Source organism: Drosophila takahashii, chromosome 2L (genome assembly GCF_030179915.1).
Source record: "Drosophila takahashii strain IR98-3 E-12201 chromosome 2L, DtakHiC1v2, whole genome shotgun sequence".
NCBI lineage: Eukaryota > Metazoa > Arthropoda > Insecta > Diptera > Drosophilidae > Drosophila > Drosophila takahashii.
In genome coordinates, this window is record NC_091678.1 from 7861728 (window position 1) to 7879169 (window position 17442).

The following is a 17442-nucleotide window of genomic DNA, read 5'->3' on the forward strand; positions in this document are numbered from 1 at the left end:
TAATATAAAGTGGAGGTAAATGTATAATTAAAAGTAACAATAGTTTAATCTTACTCTGACCGTTCAATATGGTAAATTTTGGTGTACAAAAAATTTATTTTGAGACTTAAAAAATATGCAAGGGTCTTAAAGTTCTCTTAAAAGTTACTCATACGACACGTATGACAGCTAGTATTTAGTCGAACAAAATCGTTTTCCCATTTGTAATAGGTCAAAATATGAGTTGGTTTAAAGAGGGAAAGCAAAAAAACAATTCTATGGTTGAAATCTACGCCGCCATTACTATAATTTTTTCATTAGGCAACAGTGCGTATGAGTGATAAACTTTAAAGCAATTCGCAATTTTTAAAATAAAATGTTTTTTGTATGTTTTAAATTTTACAATGCGCACTGGATAAGCGGGTAACAATAAGAGTTTAAAGATGTTCGTATAATGAGATCCTAGAGATTTACTAAGGGACCTTTAGGTTACTAAAACCAATCTGTTATGATCGACACACATTCTCCATAGGTTGATATATCAGATTCGGTTCGCTAATCTATCCTTCCATTTCAACTATTAGTTGCCCAAAAATGCAGAATAGTTAGGTATATACTTTATTCTAGATAAAAAATAAAATATTCAAATTAAAATAAAATAGCCTAGTCTCAACTTCTTGACCAATATTCCGGACTGGTCTGTTTGTGGAACTCGGGTGTGTTTCTGACCTACTGAACGAGTAAGCGGCAAGCGTTCGGCAAGGAATCGTGCTGAATCTGCAGGACTGTGCCAGAGAGCGAGCAGACGAACAGCATCCCTCCGAGGGATGCTCGGGAGGAGTCGTCCTTCGTCGTCCCCGCTCGGTTCGCAGTAACAACCCTGTCCTGCGGATTCCAGATGCTGTTGCGCTTTCGAATGCCAGGCGTTGCCGTCTTCCGGGCGCTGTGTTCAGTACCTTCGCGTCTGGCTATATGTGCGGTTATCCTCGCGGTTCGTCATCCTGGCCACCTTTCAAATCGTCCGCGAGATCCCCGCGTCAAACGTGATTTTCCGCGTATTTCAATTAACAAAAATATAGTTTGGCCGAGTCTGAAGCTCGGGTGTCGGCCCCCAATAAAATATGTAAAAATTATTTGCGGAGTGGCCTGTAATTGAACAAACAGTGAGTTTAATTGCGAATTCTGCCCTCTATCCGTACAATTCAACGAATTTCCGGTTCTGACCTAGCTCAAACATAAACGCCGCATTCAGGAATTATTTCAGTCTGCCACAATGATTCACCAAAGTGCGTTGTATTTTATTTGCCAATTCGTTAGTTAAATTAGTGGCCTTTGATTAGTGGCATTCACTAACAGATAAGCCATCAATCAGTTATAAAAATGTATTTATTGTTTTTTAATACCTAAATGAATGCGCTAAAAGCTTCGGTTGCGAACGATAAATTTTGTTTTCACGAACATTTAGCAATCTAAAATTCTGTGGGACGTGCAATTTGGCAACAATAAGTCTTAGTTTTTTTTGTAGCGAATTTAATTGTGAATATATTTCAAAGCCACATTTCTACATTGTGTATATCAAGGAATTTATAAAATAGTTTGTATTTTTTTTAATAACAGAGCTTTAAAATGGAAAACGTGAAAATAAATTATTTAAATTTATTGTGATATATGTATCTTCAAATATCAATCGATATCGAAAGCATTTAAACTTATGTTCAAATGGGACAACGCTCGTAAACCCCCTAATCCGCTTCTAATTAGAATGGAGTCGCCTCCAATTAACGGACGGAAAAGATAATCACTAGTGTTTCTCGTAGTTCCGGAAATTAAAGCAATAAAACACCAGGTAGAGCTAAAGGAGAATGCGAAAGTCGAATTAGCAAGGCGAACTTTCTACTCGTATTCGCATTATTCAAAGAAACTGTGTGTTCTCCGCAGCATTCACAGATGAATACACCGGCCTGGTGTTGCTTACGCTTCGCATTAGCATAATTAAAATTCGGTAAACACTAGGCTCCATTAGCCCCCAAAGCAAACAGCGCCCGCCCACCTGACTTGACCCTAAAAGTGGGCGTGGGCCTTGGGGCACCGCAGGCTCAGAACGCAGAGCACATGCAACAAACCAACAAACTTACAAACCCTATTACTCATTTTTAAGTATGCGCGAGTGTGTGGCTGCGAAGCCCTGTTTGTAATACCCTTGAACTTTATTGTTTGAACATCAGCGGTTTTGCCCGGGCTTTCGTTTTCGCTTTCTCTTCCTCTTTCTCCTTTGGCCAGGGGAGGCAGGGGGGTTTCCGTATCCGGTTCCCATTGCTTCGCCATTTTTATGCCGCTATATGTTTGTGTACGTGGCCGTGCTTTTTTATTGCAGCCTGTCAGGCGCAGCAAAACATCGGTTTACCATTGAAAATACATATATGTGCTTATTTTTCAGACAGTTTTCCAAATTATTTAGTTTAAATTGCTAGTTTTTAGGGCCTAGACCAACTTAAAGTTCATTAGTCTCTTCTGCATGATTTCATTATCTTCATATGTCCCTCTTGGTAGCCAACAACTCAATTGCTTTGGACTCCATTCTGCCCTTTCATTCCCCAACAATCTTGGCTTTGATTGCACTCAATTGAATATAGTTCCATGCAAACTGAATCAAATGCGAATTCAATTTCCCAATTGAATTCGAATCAGGTTCACTTCAATTTTAGTCATAGCCCAGCAAATACATTTACATTATCGTCCATAATATGACAACAGATATATACGTAGATGTACGTGCTGGTTATTTCCCATCCATAAGGATTAATTTCGATCTGCCGGCTATGAATCATTTCAATTGCATTACGACGACTGCTTTATGTTTGTGTTTGCACCTGATTAGCGGACAATTAATGCGAATCGGCCATTAAGGGCTCCCTTAAATGTTAAATATACAGAATAAAAGTAATTAAATTAATTTCCGTGCTGGACAAAGAATAACAAGGAAGTGTCTGTACAAAGTTCAACAGTAAAAATAAAACGAAATAAAATAAAATAATATGCAAACTGTGTGAGAGCAATCTACGTATGTATGAAAAGCCAACCGGCGGCGGGAAAAGCATCAGCTGCGGAAAAGTAAACATAAAGTTTTGGATTCTGTCAGTGGCTGTTTGCACAGCATCCGGGACTTCATAATTTCATCCGGTTGTATTTAAATTATACTCACTCAAGGTGCCTCCACGAGACGGGATACTCACATGCCGGAGATTTATCCATAATGTAAGTATGTTCTTTTTTTCTGAGAACCCTATATAAATACGGAAAATTCAAGACAAAATAGACTACCTACTGTTGACTTGACGGTCACGAAAATAAGTTTACCAGTTTACATATCATATTTTCCGTTTCTCCCTGGCTGCTTGAAATACTTACGGTTTTTATTTCGCCTCCTTTCCTGAAAAGTTCTGCTATTGTTGACTCCGGTTTCAATGCGGGCTTTTCCTCAGCTTCCATGTTATCTCTGGGCCCATTGTCTTTTTGGCCGCACTCCGAAGACACTGCCACAAGCTCTGTTAGTTTGGCCACAAAAAAGTAAGCAGAGCAAATAGAGAGCCTGGAAAAAATACATGTAACTCGGGTAAAACGGAGAAAAGAACTTACTTAGCTGCTGGGAACTTTTAAACACACTTCTTGGGCGATTAAAACAAAAAAAAACAAGAGAGTACGCAATAGTCTCGTTACTCAGCTAAGGAAAGTGCGTGGGAGATGGAAATAGGCATGCAGCAAAGCGACTGTTTGCACTGCTTGAATTACTTTTGAAAATTACATTCCATAACTTTTAAATGAATGGTCCGAATTGAAAAATTTCTTCTACATTTCGATAGGTTTTACTTCATTAACACAACCACTTTTGCATTTATAATTTGTAACCTTTTACTCTACGAGTAAACGTCAAAAGGCCTCCGGAAACCGAAGACTAAACTCACCCTTCGGAAGAGTATAAAAATAGAATCAACTTTAAGCAAAATGAGGCAATAAAGATTTATCTCGAAGGGACGGCCGCCAAAGCCAATGCAGCAGATTTGTCAAGGATTTGCGGCTGGGAATTTATTTTGGCTGCTCGTCCCGCTTTCCGTTGACTTTTTGCAGAAACCCCCTACCCCTCAAAAGAATAAAGCAAACAGGGTATAGTTGGCCCATTGATTTTTGAGCAAAATTCAAATATATAGCTGGCTTTTGTGTGCGCTCCCAAAACAACTGTAATCTACGATGTCGCATTCAACATGCATAAATTTTAATTAAACCGAAAATAAAACAGAGCTCGTTTGTTTATTGGTCAAAGTGAAAATGAAAATGTATTTTGTTTGTTTTTCAAGCAAATGTTTATTTTTTTATTGCCTACATTTGAGGGTCGCCGGTTGGCATGGGTTTTATCAGCTCTTAACGCAGTGATGATTCCGGACCTCTAAACTGTAAATAAGTTATTAGGTACAGAGGATTACAATTTTTGGCCACTCACCTAAGCAACTTTTCCTCTGCATTCTGCGCAATCGGACGCATTTCACAAGTTTTTGGCAAAACTTACACAGGACTATGCACAAATTTGACAGGACAGACAGACAGGGATGTTGGGCTGTTTATGACATCACTTGGGGAAAACTTCAGCACTTTGGTTACTTACATTACCAATTGCAGTTGCCAACGTGAAGCATCTGTGGGATGCTTGGGGCTATCAAAACACCGAGATGAGATGGAGAATGAGAGGATACTTTCTTTGTTTTTTTTTTTCCTGGCAACTACCAAATCTTTTGGGCTGTCAATTATCGGTTTCCACAGCAAGATTCATTATACACACGATTGTAAACAAGTTTTGCCTTGGCGCGCCATGTGCCATCATTTTTGTGTACTATGTCCTCGTTGTTTTTATTTTTAAATAATCTCGACGTGAGAGGCTTTACCAAAAAAAAAATAACGAAGAAGAATTTTACGCGGTCGTATACATGAGTTGTTTAGTAAAAGATAAAAACGTGATTACGAAACAAAACACTCGAGCTGCTGGGCGTAAATATTGGGGATATTTCGCATTTCGTTGGGGCACCACAGCCGCCATTGGGGACCATAAATCAAAAAACCACAGGCCTCGCTTGGCATTGGGTCATGGGAAAAGTTAAACGGAGAAAATTGGGGAAAAACTTTAGTTTTAATGGGCCAAGTCGCGTTTTTCCACCAGCCTATCCAGCCTCGATCATTTCGATGAAAACAAAGCGAATTCCTAACCGCTCCCAACACCGAGAGTGCCGCAAACGCGTTAAGAATTATTGATGCCTCATTGCTGATTGCTCCCTGCGTTTACGCCATTTGACACACATCCACATCCCGGAATCGCACAGGGTGGGCGAATATAATCCGGAGGCCCCATTGCCACACACTTCTAAGAACCAAGAACCAAGGACCGAGGACCCACAACAGACAAAGGGCATGGGAATAAGTAAAGTTATTTGGTATGTCTAGCGTGTACTTCGCATTTCCCTTCTTGGGTCCTTGTGTTATTACAGTTTTCCTTGGCAACTGACAGAAAAAATCAACGTTCACATTGTCAGCATATCGAGGCTTACAACACGTCTGCACAAAATTATTGCCAACTCTGCCATTTCGGGGGACTCGCATTCATTGCATCAAATTGTATTTTTGATGTTTGCGCAAATTATGGTAAAACAATAAATATGGATTTGGTTGATTGTCTTGCGCTTTCCATATAAAAGGTGGTGATAACACTTGTTCTTCAGGGACTTGTTATACTTGAAATATTATTACAGAATGTTTCATATTTTTCTGGTTTCCTGAAACCAAAACTTTATAGAACCCATTAAATTAAAGCTTGGCTTTGGTAGATTATTAATATGCGTACTCCCCCGGGCATTTTCACACGTTGACAATGCGGGAGGATGAGGTCTCGGAAAAAACAAACAAACATTTAAATGATTTTTATGGCTACACATTTTCACTCCCAACATTAAACTTTAATGTTATGGTCCTCAGACTTTTTACGCTTCGGAGTATTATTGAAGACTCGTGTGTGTTTTTGTACGAACGCAGTAAAAATTCATTCTGTTTATTTTCCTGGGTCTTAACTTTAGTTAGGAAACAAAAATGTTTATTCTAAAACTGGCTTGTATTTTTCAAATATGCAGGTCTTCTCCTTGGTAAGTCCGATAATTCCATTAGTTCTGCTACATATACGAATAGATGGGTCCGAAACGAATCCTAAACGAACAAAGACTCTCATATTGCCTTTGTGGTCTATGGAAGTTAAGTGATTCACGAGTATTGCCCATTCCCAATCCCTCTCCATTGTTCCGAAACTTATTTGCATTCATGTTTTTGCGCTTTTTCCGCTTTGGTCAGCGCAATATCTCTCTGTCCCTAGAAATTACTTTATGGCAGAAAAGGCATTTTGGTTTCAAGATGTTTACCTAAGGAAAGTTGCAGACCAAAGTCAATGTTGGTTTGGCGATGAGTGGACGCAATTGAGCTCGACTGGGGATTGAGGATTGCGATTATGTGGTTCCGACTCAGTTTTGCATTTTTCCCTCGGTTTGTTTCCAGATTATTCCTACTAAGCTCCCTTTTTTCTGTCCATTGTTAGTTGGTCAATATTGAAACGGCCAAGAGGGTAAACGTTCGTTTATCGTTCTGTTTTTGATATTTACCTGGTAAAAAAATTATTTTTAATTTAAATGATTTGTCTATAAAACAGCTATATACTTACTTTTAAAGTATTCTTAAAGTAAATAATACAAAAGCATGAAATCAATTTCCATTAGACCCTGAGATTAACTTTGAATCGACAATATCCATTGAGATTTGGTCGTTAGACTGCATTAATATATTCTTTTGGTTGCCTTTTTTAGCACGTGCCTCGGCATGTGTCATCAGCATCAGGGGAGTCGTTAAGGACCCGTTTAACCCAAAAATGTAACATCCCAATAACCAAAGACGTCTGTATAAATACATTAAACATATTCTTATGATTGCGGCAAAGTCGGATGCCAATCGAACCTTTTTTTATTTGTAAAACAATCTGATGTTTGGGGACCGAGATAAAAATATTTTCAATTGCGTAACCTTACCGTATCAGCGATGTGGCCTGCGACAGAACAAAAAACGTCAATTACAAAGGAGTAAAATCTGTGTAAAACCAATTTTTCGGTCGGCAATCAGAAATCGAGGTAAAGATTTATTGCCTTTAAGCTTACTTCACGACTGTCAGGAATGAATGAAAAATACCTGCAGAATAAGCGACAATCACGGGTATCAGGTGGGCAGGTGGGCTGGTGGAAGGTGGAATCTGGTTGGAAAACTGGTTGCTCGCTGACTTGAGCTCTTTTCCATTTGCATAAGCGCTTCCGTTGAATATTCATACGCGACGATGAGAATTTAATAGCGGAAATTTGCAGAAAAGTACATAAAGATGCAATTATATCGAGACCACTGTATTTTAGCATGAACTTACTTTTAATATATTTGTTTTAAGTAGATATTTGATTCTAATAATTAGCATATTTGTATTATTTTATGCTAATTGCTTTACAAAATATTGAATACCTTTTTGTTATATTTTTGGGATATTATAAAATACCTTAAACCTAAAAGAAATACAAATTTTTAAGAAATAACTCTTTTAACATTTTATTGGTAACTTAAAATACTTTATACAAGCCATATTTTGTTTTAATCAGCACTTAAATTGTTTATTTATGTTATTAAGATTAAGAATGTACATCCTTTAATAACTTTAGTTCCCCTTGACATGAATGACATGAATCATCTGGGCTTCTTTTAAGCATTTGGCAGTGATTAGATACCGCTGAATATGCCCCCTATTCCAGCAAATCACCAGACACCGAGTTTGCGGCTGGGAAATCCCAAAGCCAATACAAGTAGGGTACAGTTCACCATCGGCATCGCAATCGATGAACTCGACGGGCAGGAGACGCAGTGGACCCAGTCGCGAGTTGATTAAAAGACAGAGCAGGACGAAGCGCGACTCCTTGAAGATGATGGCCATATAGAGGCCCAGCGGGTCCATGGCGAAGGTCTGCGGCTGACCGCCGCACCTCAGCTCCCCCGAACAGGAGGTGACCTCCTGCAGGTCCACCAGCAACTCGACATTCCAAAGGGGTTTGGGGCGAAGGAAAACGGAGGCCTCTCCATCATTAGTACACGAGTAAACACGAGTGCTGCCCTCGCGCACAAACAGCAGATATGAACTGCAAGTGGTCCAGACAGCCGTTTGAATGCGATTCTGCATGAGGACCTGTTCCGACTTCCACTTCGACCTGTTCAGTTGGCACAGACTCCCGCCAGCATCGCAGGAGGCGCAGAAGAGCACCTGGAAATCGGGACTGTAGCGGAGGAGGGAGAAGGAGCTCAGGCTATCGGGAGCCGGGATCAAACGAATCTTCTGCTGACAGTCCGGTTCCCAAAGGATTATGTGCGATGAGCCCAGAGCGGCACTAATCAAGATGGTGCCGTCTTCGTTCCACTGCAGTGAAGTTACATAGTTGTGACCCTCGTCCTTCAGAATCCTCATGCGATGGCTGCCCAACATGTGACGAATATTGAGGTTCACATTGGAGTTGGAGCGACCACTTTCCCGCCACAAACAAATTCCCACCGCACATCCCACGGCCAATTCGCAGCCCGGTGACCAAGGACGAAAGGCGGTACAGGTGATGTCCTTCTGCTGGAAGAGCTGCAAACTGGTGGGCGATGTGCTCCTTCCATCGTATATGAGGACTACATCCTGGTTATTCACCAGGGCCATCAAAGCGCTCTTCGGATGGAACTCAATGCATCGGATGGCCGCCGTTTTCCAACCTCGCGTTTGGCTTATCCTTTCTAGGATCTCAGGATCCGCGGTTAGGGTCAACTTTAGGTTGCAAAGTGGACGAAGGCAGAGATTCTTAAGTTGTTCCACCTTTCGGAGAATCCAATTCCAATATTCCATGGCCAAGTAATAAAGTTGCTCCATCGGATCGGGAATATTACGGTTATCGCGCTCAAAGACAATATGCCTCGGTTGTTGGGCAGTCGGTTCCATAGTTCCTTTTTATTTTCGATTTTTGATGTCTCTGAATTACAAATCTATTCCTCAGTAAAGGTGACAATATTTCTAAGGTTGCTTATACACTCCCTTATAGTGTTTTAAAGGTAACTCCTTCCCTACTTCGATATATCGATATATCTTCTTTTTTTCGATTCTAGTTTGCCTTACTTATTTCTAGTCGCTTTCCCCTTAATGGTTTTACTTTCTTCCTACCACCTTTTTCCACTCTTTTTCACGCCTTATCTAGGCGGCTATTAGTTTTGATAAATGGCTTCGGCGATGCAGTTTCTGGTCAGCGCTGTCAGCAGTTTACCTCATCCCATAACGGCGATATAAAAATATGTTCTATTTTCTTTCACCGTGTTGGTGATTTTCTAAAAATACGACAAAGCATGGGATGTTTTTATGCCTTCTTGTCCTATGTACATTTTTAAATTTTTAAAAATCACTTTAATATTATGCGGACAATAAACTTAATCTCTTCATAATAATTTCCCTATTATTTGGCATAATCGAGTTTCCAGGCTATGAGCTCTTTCAAAGAGTTCAGTGCTGCGTTTTATAGTCAGGCGGCCTTTGAAAATTTGATGGCTGCCTTTCAGCGCGAAATAAAAACATATTTAATGGGTAAAATTATTTTAACAAAGCCTTCATTTAAACAAAACAAAATTTACAACCTCTGAAACGAACCTTAACAAATACACGGCTTTCACATAATTCACTCATATGAACGAAACAAAATCGGAGAAAAAAATAGCTCGGCGAAATAAAATGAAATTATGCGGGTGGAAAACCATAAATTGACTTTTGGACCAACAAACAGAAAACAAAATAAAACTTTTTCCTTTTGGGCGTTTGTATGCGCGGAATAATTCGCAAGTTTTACGGTATGCCTCGCTTTGATCTGCCGCATTAATATTTTATTTCTTGTGTATACTGTATGTGAGCAGCAGACGTCTTATGTTACATGTTACTGGGATGTCGACTGGTGTGTATCTTGCAAATTGTCTTGTCAACATAAAAAAATAAATAAAAGTGAGGCGCAGACCCAAAGAGAAATGAGATGTGGCGAGGGCTTCAAATGAAGCGTAAGTAAAATAAAATGAAATGAAATAAAACAAAATAGTGGATGCTGTTCACTTTGGCTCTTTGGATAATTTCCGACGTTTTCCACACAGTTGATTTCTGGGTTATTAAGCTGTCCGTTTTGACTTTTTAACCGTTTCCGTTGGCATAAAATGTTTGAAATTCCTTTCAGGTCCTCTGGGGGCCTTTCAAGGTGATATTAACATGGCATCGGGGGTTGGCAGCCCAAAATTGGAAGTCATGAATCTACAATTTAGTTATTTAACGGAATGTGGGCCTAGTTGGAAATTGATTTCCAACAGCCCATCCGTCCATCTCGCCAACTCATGGACACATTATCTGGACAGCTGACAGCGGGCGATGGGACAAAAGAAAATATTTTTTATTTAGGTTTTTTTAAACAGCAGAGCAGCCAGCATAACAAAATAAAAGCTCAGCAGGTCTAACAAAAGCCAGGGGTTACGACTACCCGCATACAATGGTTCCGGCCTCTTCTACGGAATACGGAATACTGAATACATTCCATTGCCTTTGTTTACAAATGAAATGGAAGCTCCTTTTTATGGGCCAGCATTTTATGTGTTTATGTTTTCGACTTATGCGCCAACTGCTTGACCGTTTTATTGATTTAGTAGCCTGCCATCATCGGCTTTTGGCCCCATCCTTTAACCTTCTCTGAACTGGCCGCTTTTATCTGTCTGCGTTGACGGCGAGTGGATTTTCGATATTACATGAATTTTCGCAACTCCATTTGCCACTTGCCACTTGACACTTTGCAACTGAGCATTCGGTTTCATTGAATTATAGAATTCCAGCAATGTGGCCGCAAATTAATAGGCAATTAACGTCAAGGGCAGAAGCGTAAGCCTGCCGGACTTAGCATACCCTTTGAATTATGGCAGCCCCCGAGATTTAATCTATAAAATATGCGAGTACATTTAACACATTACAGCGCAGCGGTATTTTAATATTATGTAAAAACCTACCAAACCATACCGTACCGGGTTGCAATTGAATTAATTTTTAATACAATCAATTTATCGAATGGCGCAATAAATGCATAATTAAATTTAATTTGGATTTTCATTAACAGACCAACATGTTCGAATTGTTTTGTGAAAAGGCGGAAACATGCATCTCGAATCTGATAACAAGCTCAAGATGCCTTTGGAATGACTTGACAATGAGCTACCAGATCCGTTCTAATGCAATTGGCAAACATTAAATGGCATAATTGTGTTTATGCAAAGGCAGGAATACTTATTAATTGGCTTAATGCACAAAATACACTGCCCAACCCTGCCGATGGCCGAGAGCCACCCAATTTAATCCAATTGCAGTGCCAACATTCGCCATTAAGCTAAGCCATAAATTCAACACACTGCTGCCGAACCTATAAAGTACTCAACTTTGGTAAACCGTAGCCAAACGATCCATAAATTTCAATAAACACCCAATAAAGTAACCATGGTCCTTCGAGTGCCCAAGGAGCTCAGCCAAGCAAAAGGCATGCTTTCAGCGGCAAATTAAGTCTTTTAATCATCGTTGCCGTCTATTAGTGGCTGAAATCCAACGGGTAATAGTGTGCGAACGAATTCTAATAATTATAAATCATGCTGACATTATTGCCAAGTTCAATTGCATGTGTCGGAAATAAATTAATTCGCAAATAGGGGCTGAAAATGCAGGAAGAATAAACTAAATATATATTTTAAATTGTAACTAATATTTATTCACCACGCTTTTATTTTCCTAAATCATTTTAATGCATCTGAGAGGAATTTAAACTTAGTTACTTAAAGCCAGAATATTTTTCCAACTCCGTAAATACCGAGTACTGCTACCTGTTATGAATACCACTAGACACATAAATGAAATTCAAGGGTTGAATTCATGATATAAATTTATTCATTTAAACAGACTTGCTGCTCCAATTATGCGGGAAGCTGGAAAAGCAAGACGGAAACCCAAGAATGCGAGTTGCTTTTCAGAGCCAAGAGTCTTCAGAAATGGGCCATGCTATAAAGTAATTTTTTAGTAGATCAAACAACATAGTTCTTCATTTCCTTAAATGCCATTATCTGACTCAATAAAATCACCAATTATCTAAATGCACAGGGAGATATTTCTGTTGTGTTCTGTTTTCTGTTCAAGCATAAATTATGACTTGGACCACTTTTCGTGCATTGCGAATAAATCAGAAGGCGCAAACGAAATACTGGGCTTTTTTATGCGCCCAAAGTTTGACGGGCATACAATAATTTATTAGCAAAGTCGGCGAATTGTAAAAGTCTCGACCAGAAACAGGCTCAGCCAGATTGCCAGGCTTTCAAATTGCAAAAGGCAATCTTACTTTCGCCTCTCTGTTTCGGAATTCCATGGCGCTCCATGTCAGTGGTAACTCAATTAGAAAATTTAATTACGCCGCAAGGCAGAAACCAGGAAGCGTTTTTATACACATTTTCCTACAATATGAAAAGCTTGTTGAAATTAACTTTATTATACTTACGATATGTGTGAGTGGCGTCTGCCAGCTAAAATATCAAGCAGATTGCTTTAAAAACAGGGAAATGACTGAAACTCAAATATGAATAAAGTTTACTTGCCTTTTTGGGCGATAAATATGTATCCATCGCAGGGATATGAAATGACGGTGGGTTTAATTAAAAATCGGAGAGTTTATATAAGCCGAGATGCCTGCCTCGCAATTTGCATTGGTTAACAAAACTTTTCGGGGCTGAAGAATGCATAAAACAATCCCGATCCCAACACCAATTTACCTTATCAATCAGCAGTTCACAATGGGTGTTTTTCGGGGGTCTTTCGGGGGTGTTCCCGGCGCTTAATCAAGCGCTAAGTCCACAAGAATCCCCGAGAACGACCCTTTTCTCGAGTTTTGCGAAACCGTTTACCTTCGCTTTGGCAACTTTTAACCTTTAGCCTTCCTGGTGAAGGTGGGTGCGGGGTTCGAGTCGATGGCTATCTGGCAAGTTTTTCGCTTTTGTGGCGGTAATTTGTTGTTACACGTGGTCGACCTGCCGTTTGCTTTTCGGTGCTTAAATGAGGCGCATCATTAGTTGCTAGACGTTGATTTTCCGTCTCCCTTCTTGGCTCTCGCGATTTATTATTAATTGGCCACCAAAAATGGTTGAAACTTTTTCCGCCTATTTGTTTTACAAGTTTTCCTGGGAAACTTTTGTGCCTCGGCGAGAATGTTTCAATTATTAACACTTGTGCGTCCCGCTTTGCGCTTTCCCGAATAATTCAATATTCTGGTTTTACTGTTATTCTTTCCATAAATATTGAATAAATATTTTCTATTTAATTAAAACTTTATCCTTTTCAATTGTGCCCGATTCTTGGGACCTAAGAGCATTTGTGGATGTCAGGCAGTTTTAGAATTTTAAAGTCGAAACAATATTAAATGTGATGGGACACTTTGGCATTTAAGTGGTTAAGTTGCTAGAATGCCTTTGTCGTCTAAAACATGAATCAGCATGGAAAACATTTAACATGTGCATAAATAAATACGAGTACCTTTAATAAAAACATGTTTTATGATAACCTGAACAATGGATTATTAATTAGAATTTTTATTGGTAAATACATCATAATCCAAAGCTAATAAGACCCAGCGCAAAAAAAAGCAAATAATTAATAATGCCATATTTAATCGAATTTAATTAATTTGCACAACCATATTTAGTCTCTCCGGCGGAATCCTGGAACCCAATAGTTTGCCGCCGAGGTGGCAATAATTAAAAGCGATTTCCATTGTGGTTTCGAATCGGCTTTAATTGCTGGCTGTTTATTAAATAAGGCTAGAGAATACAAAAGAGCTCGCGGCCATGTTGGAATTTGTCGCATTTAAGAGGCTTTTAGGCATCTGCATGCAACATGGCATTCATTATGCTTTAATTTGCTTTAAGCCAACGCAAATGTGAATGCAAATGCAACTTTAACTGTTGCTCGCGGAGTCTGCAACATGCAGCCGGGTAGGAATGGCAATGGAGATGGCGATGGCAAACAAAAACGCTAGAAAGGGGACACAGGCTTTTGTCGGCGACGCCGATCCTCCAAAACCCGCCCCCAGAAATAATAAACATCAATTGCCTAATGCAAACAACCGCAGGAGCTCCTCGTGCTCAGTTCAGTTCAGTTCAGTTCACCCATGCTTATATTCATAGTAGCGACTCTGCTCTTCACCGCCCAGTTCACGGTTCTGCACTGAGAAAGTAAATAAAAATTCTCACATCTAATAATAATAACTATATCAAAAATATTCTACTAAATCTCTAGACATTTTTAAAATTTTTTCAAGGTGTCAAAAAGTATGCTATGGTAAAAAGCAGAAAAATCCCACAAACTTTTAACCAAACAAATATTCTAAAATATCAATATTAATATTTCTTAGGCTTAATATCTTATAGTTTTATTTATTTACATATGTTACATAGTTAAAAAGTTACGCTTTTTCCAGATACATAAAATTCTCCGTAATTATTTTTAGGTGGTAAAAACTGGACTTAATGTATTCTTATTATTGTCATAAGATGGGAACTATACTAAGATTATAGCAAGCAGACCAATATTATAGTTTTTAAGGTAAAATCTAATCCAAGAAGTAAAAATTATGTGGTGTTTTATAATTTCTCCGAATTTTTCCCTATAAAAAGAGTTTGTTACATATTCTTTCTCTCAGTGTACATTTGTTTGCATTTTTGTTGCTGCTGCTTGTTGAGAGGCAGCAGCAGTAGAAACGGAAAAAGTGCTCTGTAAATACGCAACGAGACGCGTCGTATAGTATTTAGGCAGTCCTTGCCGGGCTCCTCGTCCTGCGCTCCTTTCCCACTCCCCCCACTTTCCTTTCACCTATAATTGTGTGTATGTGTGTGAGTGAGCCGTCTTTTTATGAACTTGTTAACAATCTAACGACCTTTTTGCCTGGCTACCTTATTGTTGCTGTAGCTTTGCTTTCCGTTCCCTTAGCATTCCGTATGTCGAGGAGTTGGCGCATCAAATGTTTGGGCTTAGCAAATATTTGCATACTTTCGGGCTGCTCATGAAAATAACATAATTTGATTCCAGCAAGAGCAGGCGGTAATGTGATTTTGTCTTGAACAAATGTAAACATATGTTTGCCTTTGCATTGATATTTTTGGCCATTTTTCCCAACACCTAAAATATGACGAAGGGCAACTAAAAATGTTTAGTGATTTATTGCTATTTAATAGTCTCTCCTAGGCCGAGTGCAATCCACTAGGATTTGGAATTGCGAATTCAGGATGTAATGCACGGAAGCCTCTTAAATGGCACACAAATATTGCATGAGCCTATTGCCATTGCCATGCGCCTAAAAGTATGCAACGCTGGGACCATCACTTCGCCGGCGATGGAAGACAAAGCTCATTATTTATTCATAGCATTCAGCACAGAAGTGTTTATGTGGCAGGGTTCCTAACTCTGCAAGCAGCTCCACTTTGGCCACAAATTGGCCAACAGCAAGAGGCATCTTGGCAACAAAAAAAAGGACAAGTGGCTCACAGAAAAAAATATGCAAATTTAACTTTTTACCCAGCATAAAAACGAAACTTTTTGATTCAACCTCTAGTTTTAGGTCTCCGGCCCGGCACCCAAAACAAAATTGTCAATATTGTAAACAGATTCTTCTCGACCGAAGCTGATTAGATTGGATTGGATTGGGTGGTGGATGTGGACTGCTCCCTGCCCCTTATAATTGCTACTCTTGTTACCGAGATTCCATACGTGCTGGCCAACTTTTGCCCTGCCATTCGTATTCGTATTGGTATTCGGTTTTGTTCGAACTCGATTCGTACGAATGGCAACATTTTAAAGCTTATTTGCCCGGCTCGCACGTAGCTGGCCCCTCAGTTCCCTTGGAGACCAGGAGCCAACCAGCCTTTGTGTAAATCGTTATTGAACACTCAAATCCTAATTGCACCCAGGGTGATCACTAGTAAGTGCGACGTTTGTCCATGTTTGAGAACGGAAAATGGTCAACGACTCGGTTCATTTGGGGAAATGGATGGTTTATATGGTGAAATAGTAGTGCTGATTTGTTTTGTTCTGGGTGTCGTTTTGAAAAACAAAGCAGTAAATTATTGAGCAAGTTGACCTTGGCAGTTACTCTTAAACTGTTCTCTACACCCAAAGAAAACTTGATATAAAACGATGATCGATTTGATGTTATGTGGAATCAACTTCGAATTAATATGCGAGCACCTCAATTTGATATGCTAGCGCGAGAGAGTTTGTACTTCTCGCTCACACTCACGTAATTTAAGTCGCCACATTGCTTCCTCCTCCCTTTTTCTAAGCCAGAGAAAGAGAGAGATTTCAGTAAAAACGATATGCGTATGCAATACCAGAAATTTACCATGCGCATATCGATTTGACCGCGACGTGTTTTTTTGTGTGTATAATAAGTATCAGCTAGATCCGATTTGATATAATTTGTCAGCTCTTCAGATATCCCTTTTTAAGTTGCGCAAACAAAACTTACAATCTTGAAACGAACAAGCATTCAAGACATTCAAGTTGCCTGCAGCTAGACACAAGACTGTCCCTTTCGCCAGATGCTGTATATAAAGTAAACAATAGTTACATTGATTAGGGTCTAATTTTTGTTTAAAGCCCGGCATTGAAAAGGCGGCCCCTCACAATTTGCATTTGTATGGACGGGACTCTAGGAGACTTTCATAAATACGAGCAATATAAATTTGTTCAGCAGCTGTCGTCTTGGCTTTCATATGCATATATTAGATTCCCGTACCCCATTTCCCTCGTATATACACAAACTTGAATTTACAAAACCCTTGTAAACGTGTGTATAAAAATACAAACTTGATAAAACAACATTAAACACAATATGGGGAAAACATGTCTTATGTTTATTTATTTTTCGGTAGCAACGGCTTTGGCAATTCGCTTGAATGGTAAAAGTTTCTTGGAATAGAAAAGCCTGAAATTGCTTAGAAAAATACACCATTGGCTAGTCAAAACAGATTTAATTCTATTGTCGAGCGACGAAAGTAAAAGACAATTGAATACGGATTCGCACAATATGCTACCAGTATCCAGTATCCTCTATCCAATATCCCCAAAATAACCCACGAAAACACCATCGATCAGCGAGTTATGAGTCCTGAAATAAACAAGGCCAAAGGAGCCACAAAAACGGTCTCGAGGAAATGGCCACAAAGGAGAGAAAATATAATCGACCAAGCGAAAAAATGCCCCGCAATAATAAATGATAATTGATAATAACATTT

At 39.3% G+C, this 17442-nt stretch overlaps 2 protein-coding genes across 3 annotated transcripts in view; one reads left to right on the forward strand and one right to left on the reverse strand.

The window, feature by feature from the left end:
* The first annotated feature begins 1124 nt into the window (after positions 1 to 1124).
* The window catches only part of LOC108063192 (uncharacterized), a 119271-nt gene continuing 102953 nt past the window's right edge, over positions 1125 to 17442 (forward strand). The window contains exons 1-2 of one of the 2 annotated variants that reach the window (XM_070211473.1): positions 1125 to 1142; positions 2858 to 3234. The gene's annotated coding sequence lies outside the window, so the exon portion shown is untranslated. Of the gene's footprint in view, positions 1266 to 2857; positions 3235 to 17442 lie in introns of both variants that reach the window. The other variant, XM_044395064.2, reaches the window with a different exon arrangement.
* On the reverse strand, positions 7680 to 9147 carry LOC108063143 (aladin). The gene has a single exon (XM_017150126.3). The coding sequence runs from the start codon at positions 9056 to 9058 to the stop codon at positions 7751 to 7753; it is 1308 nt and encodes a 435-aa protein (XP_017005615.2). The 5' UTR covers positions 9059 to 9147; the 3' UTR covers positions 7680 to 7750.

Excerpts from the sequence above, each read along its gene's own strand:
- LOC108063143 (XM_017150126.3), bottom strand. The coding sequence starts at position 9,058 with ATGGAACCGACTGCCCAACAACCGAGGCATATTGTCTTTGAGCGCGAT.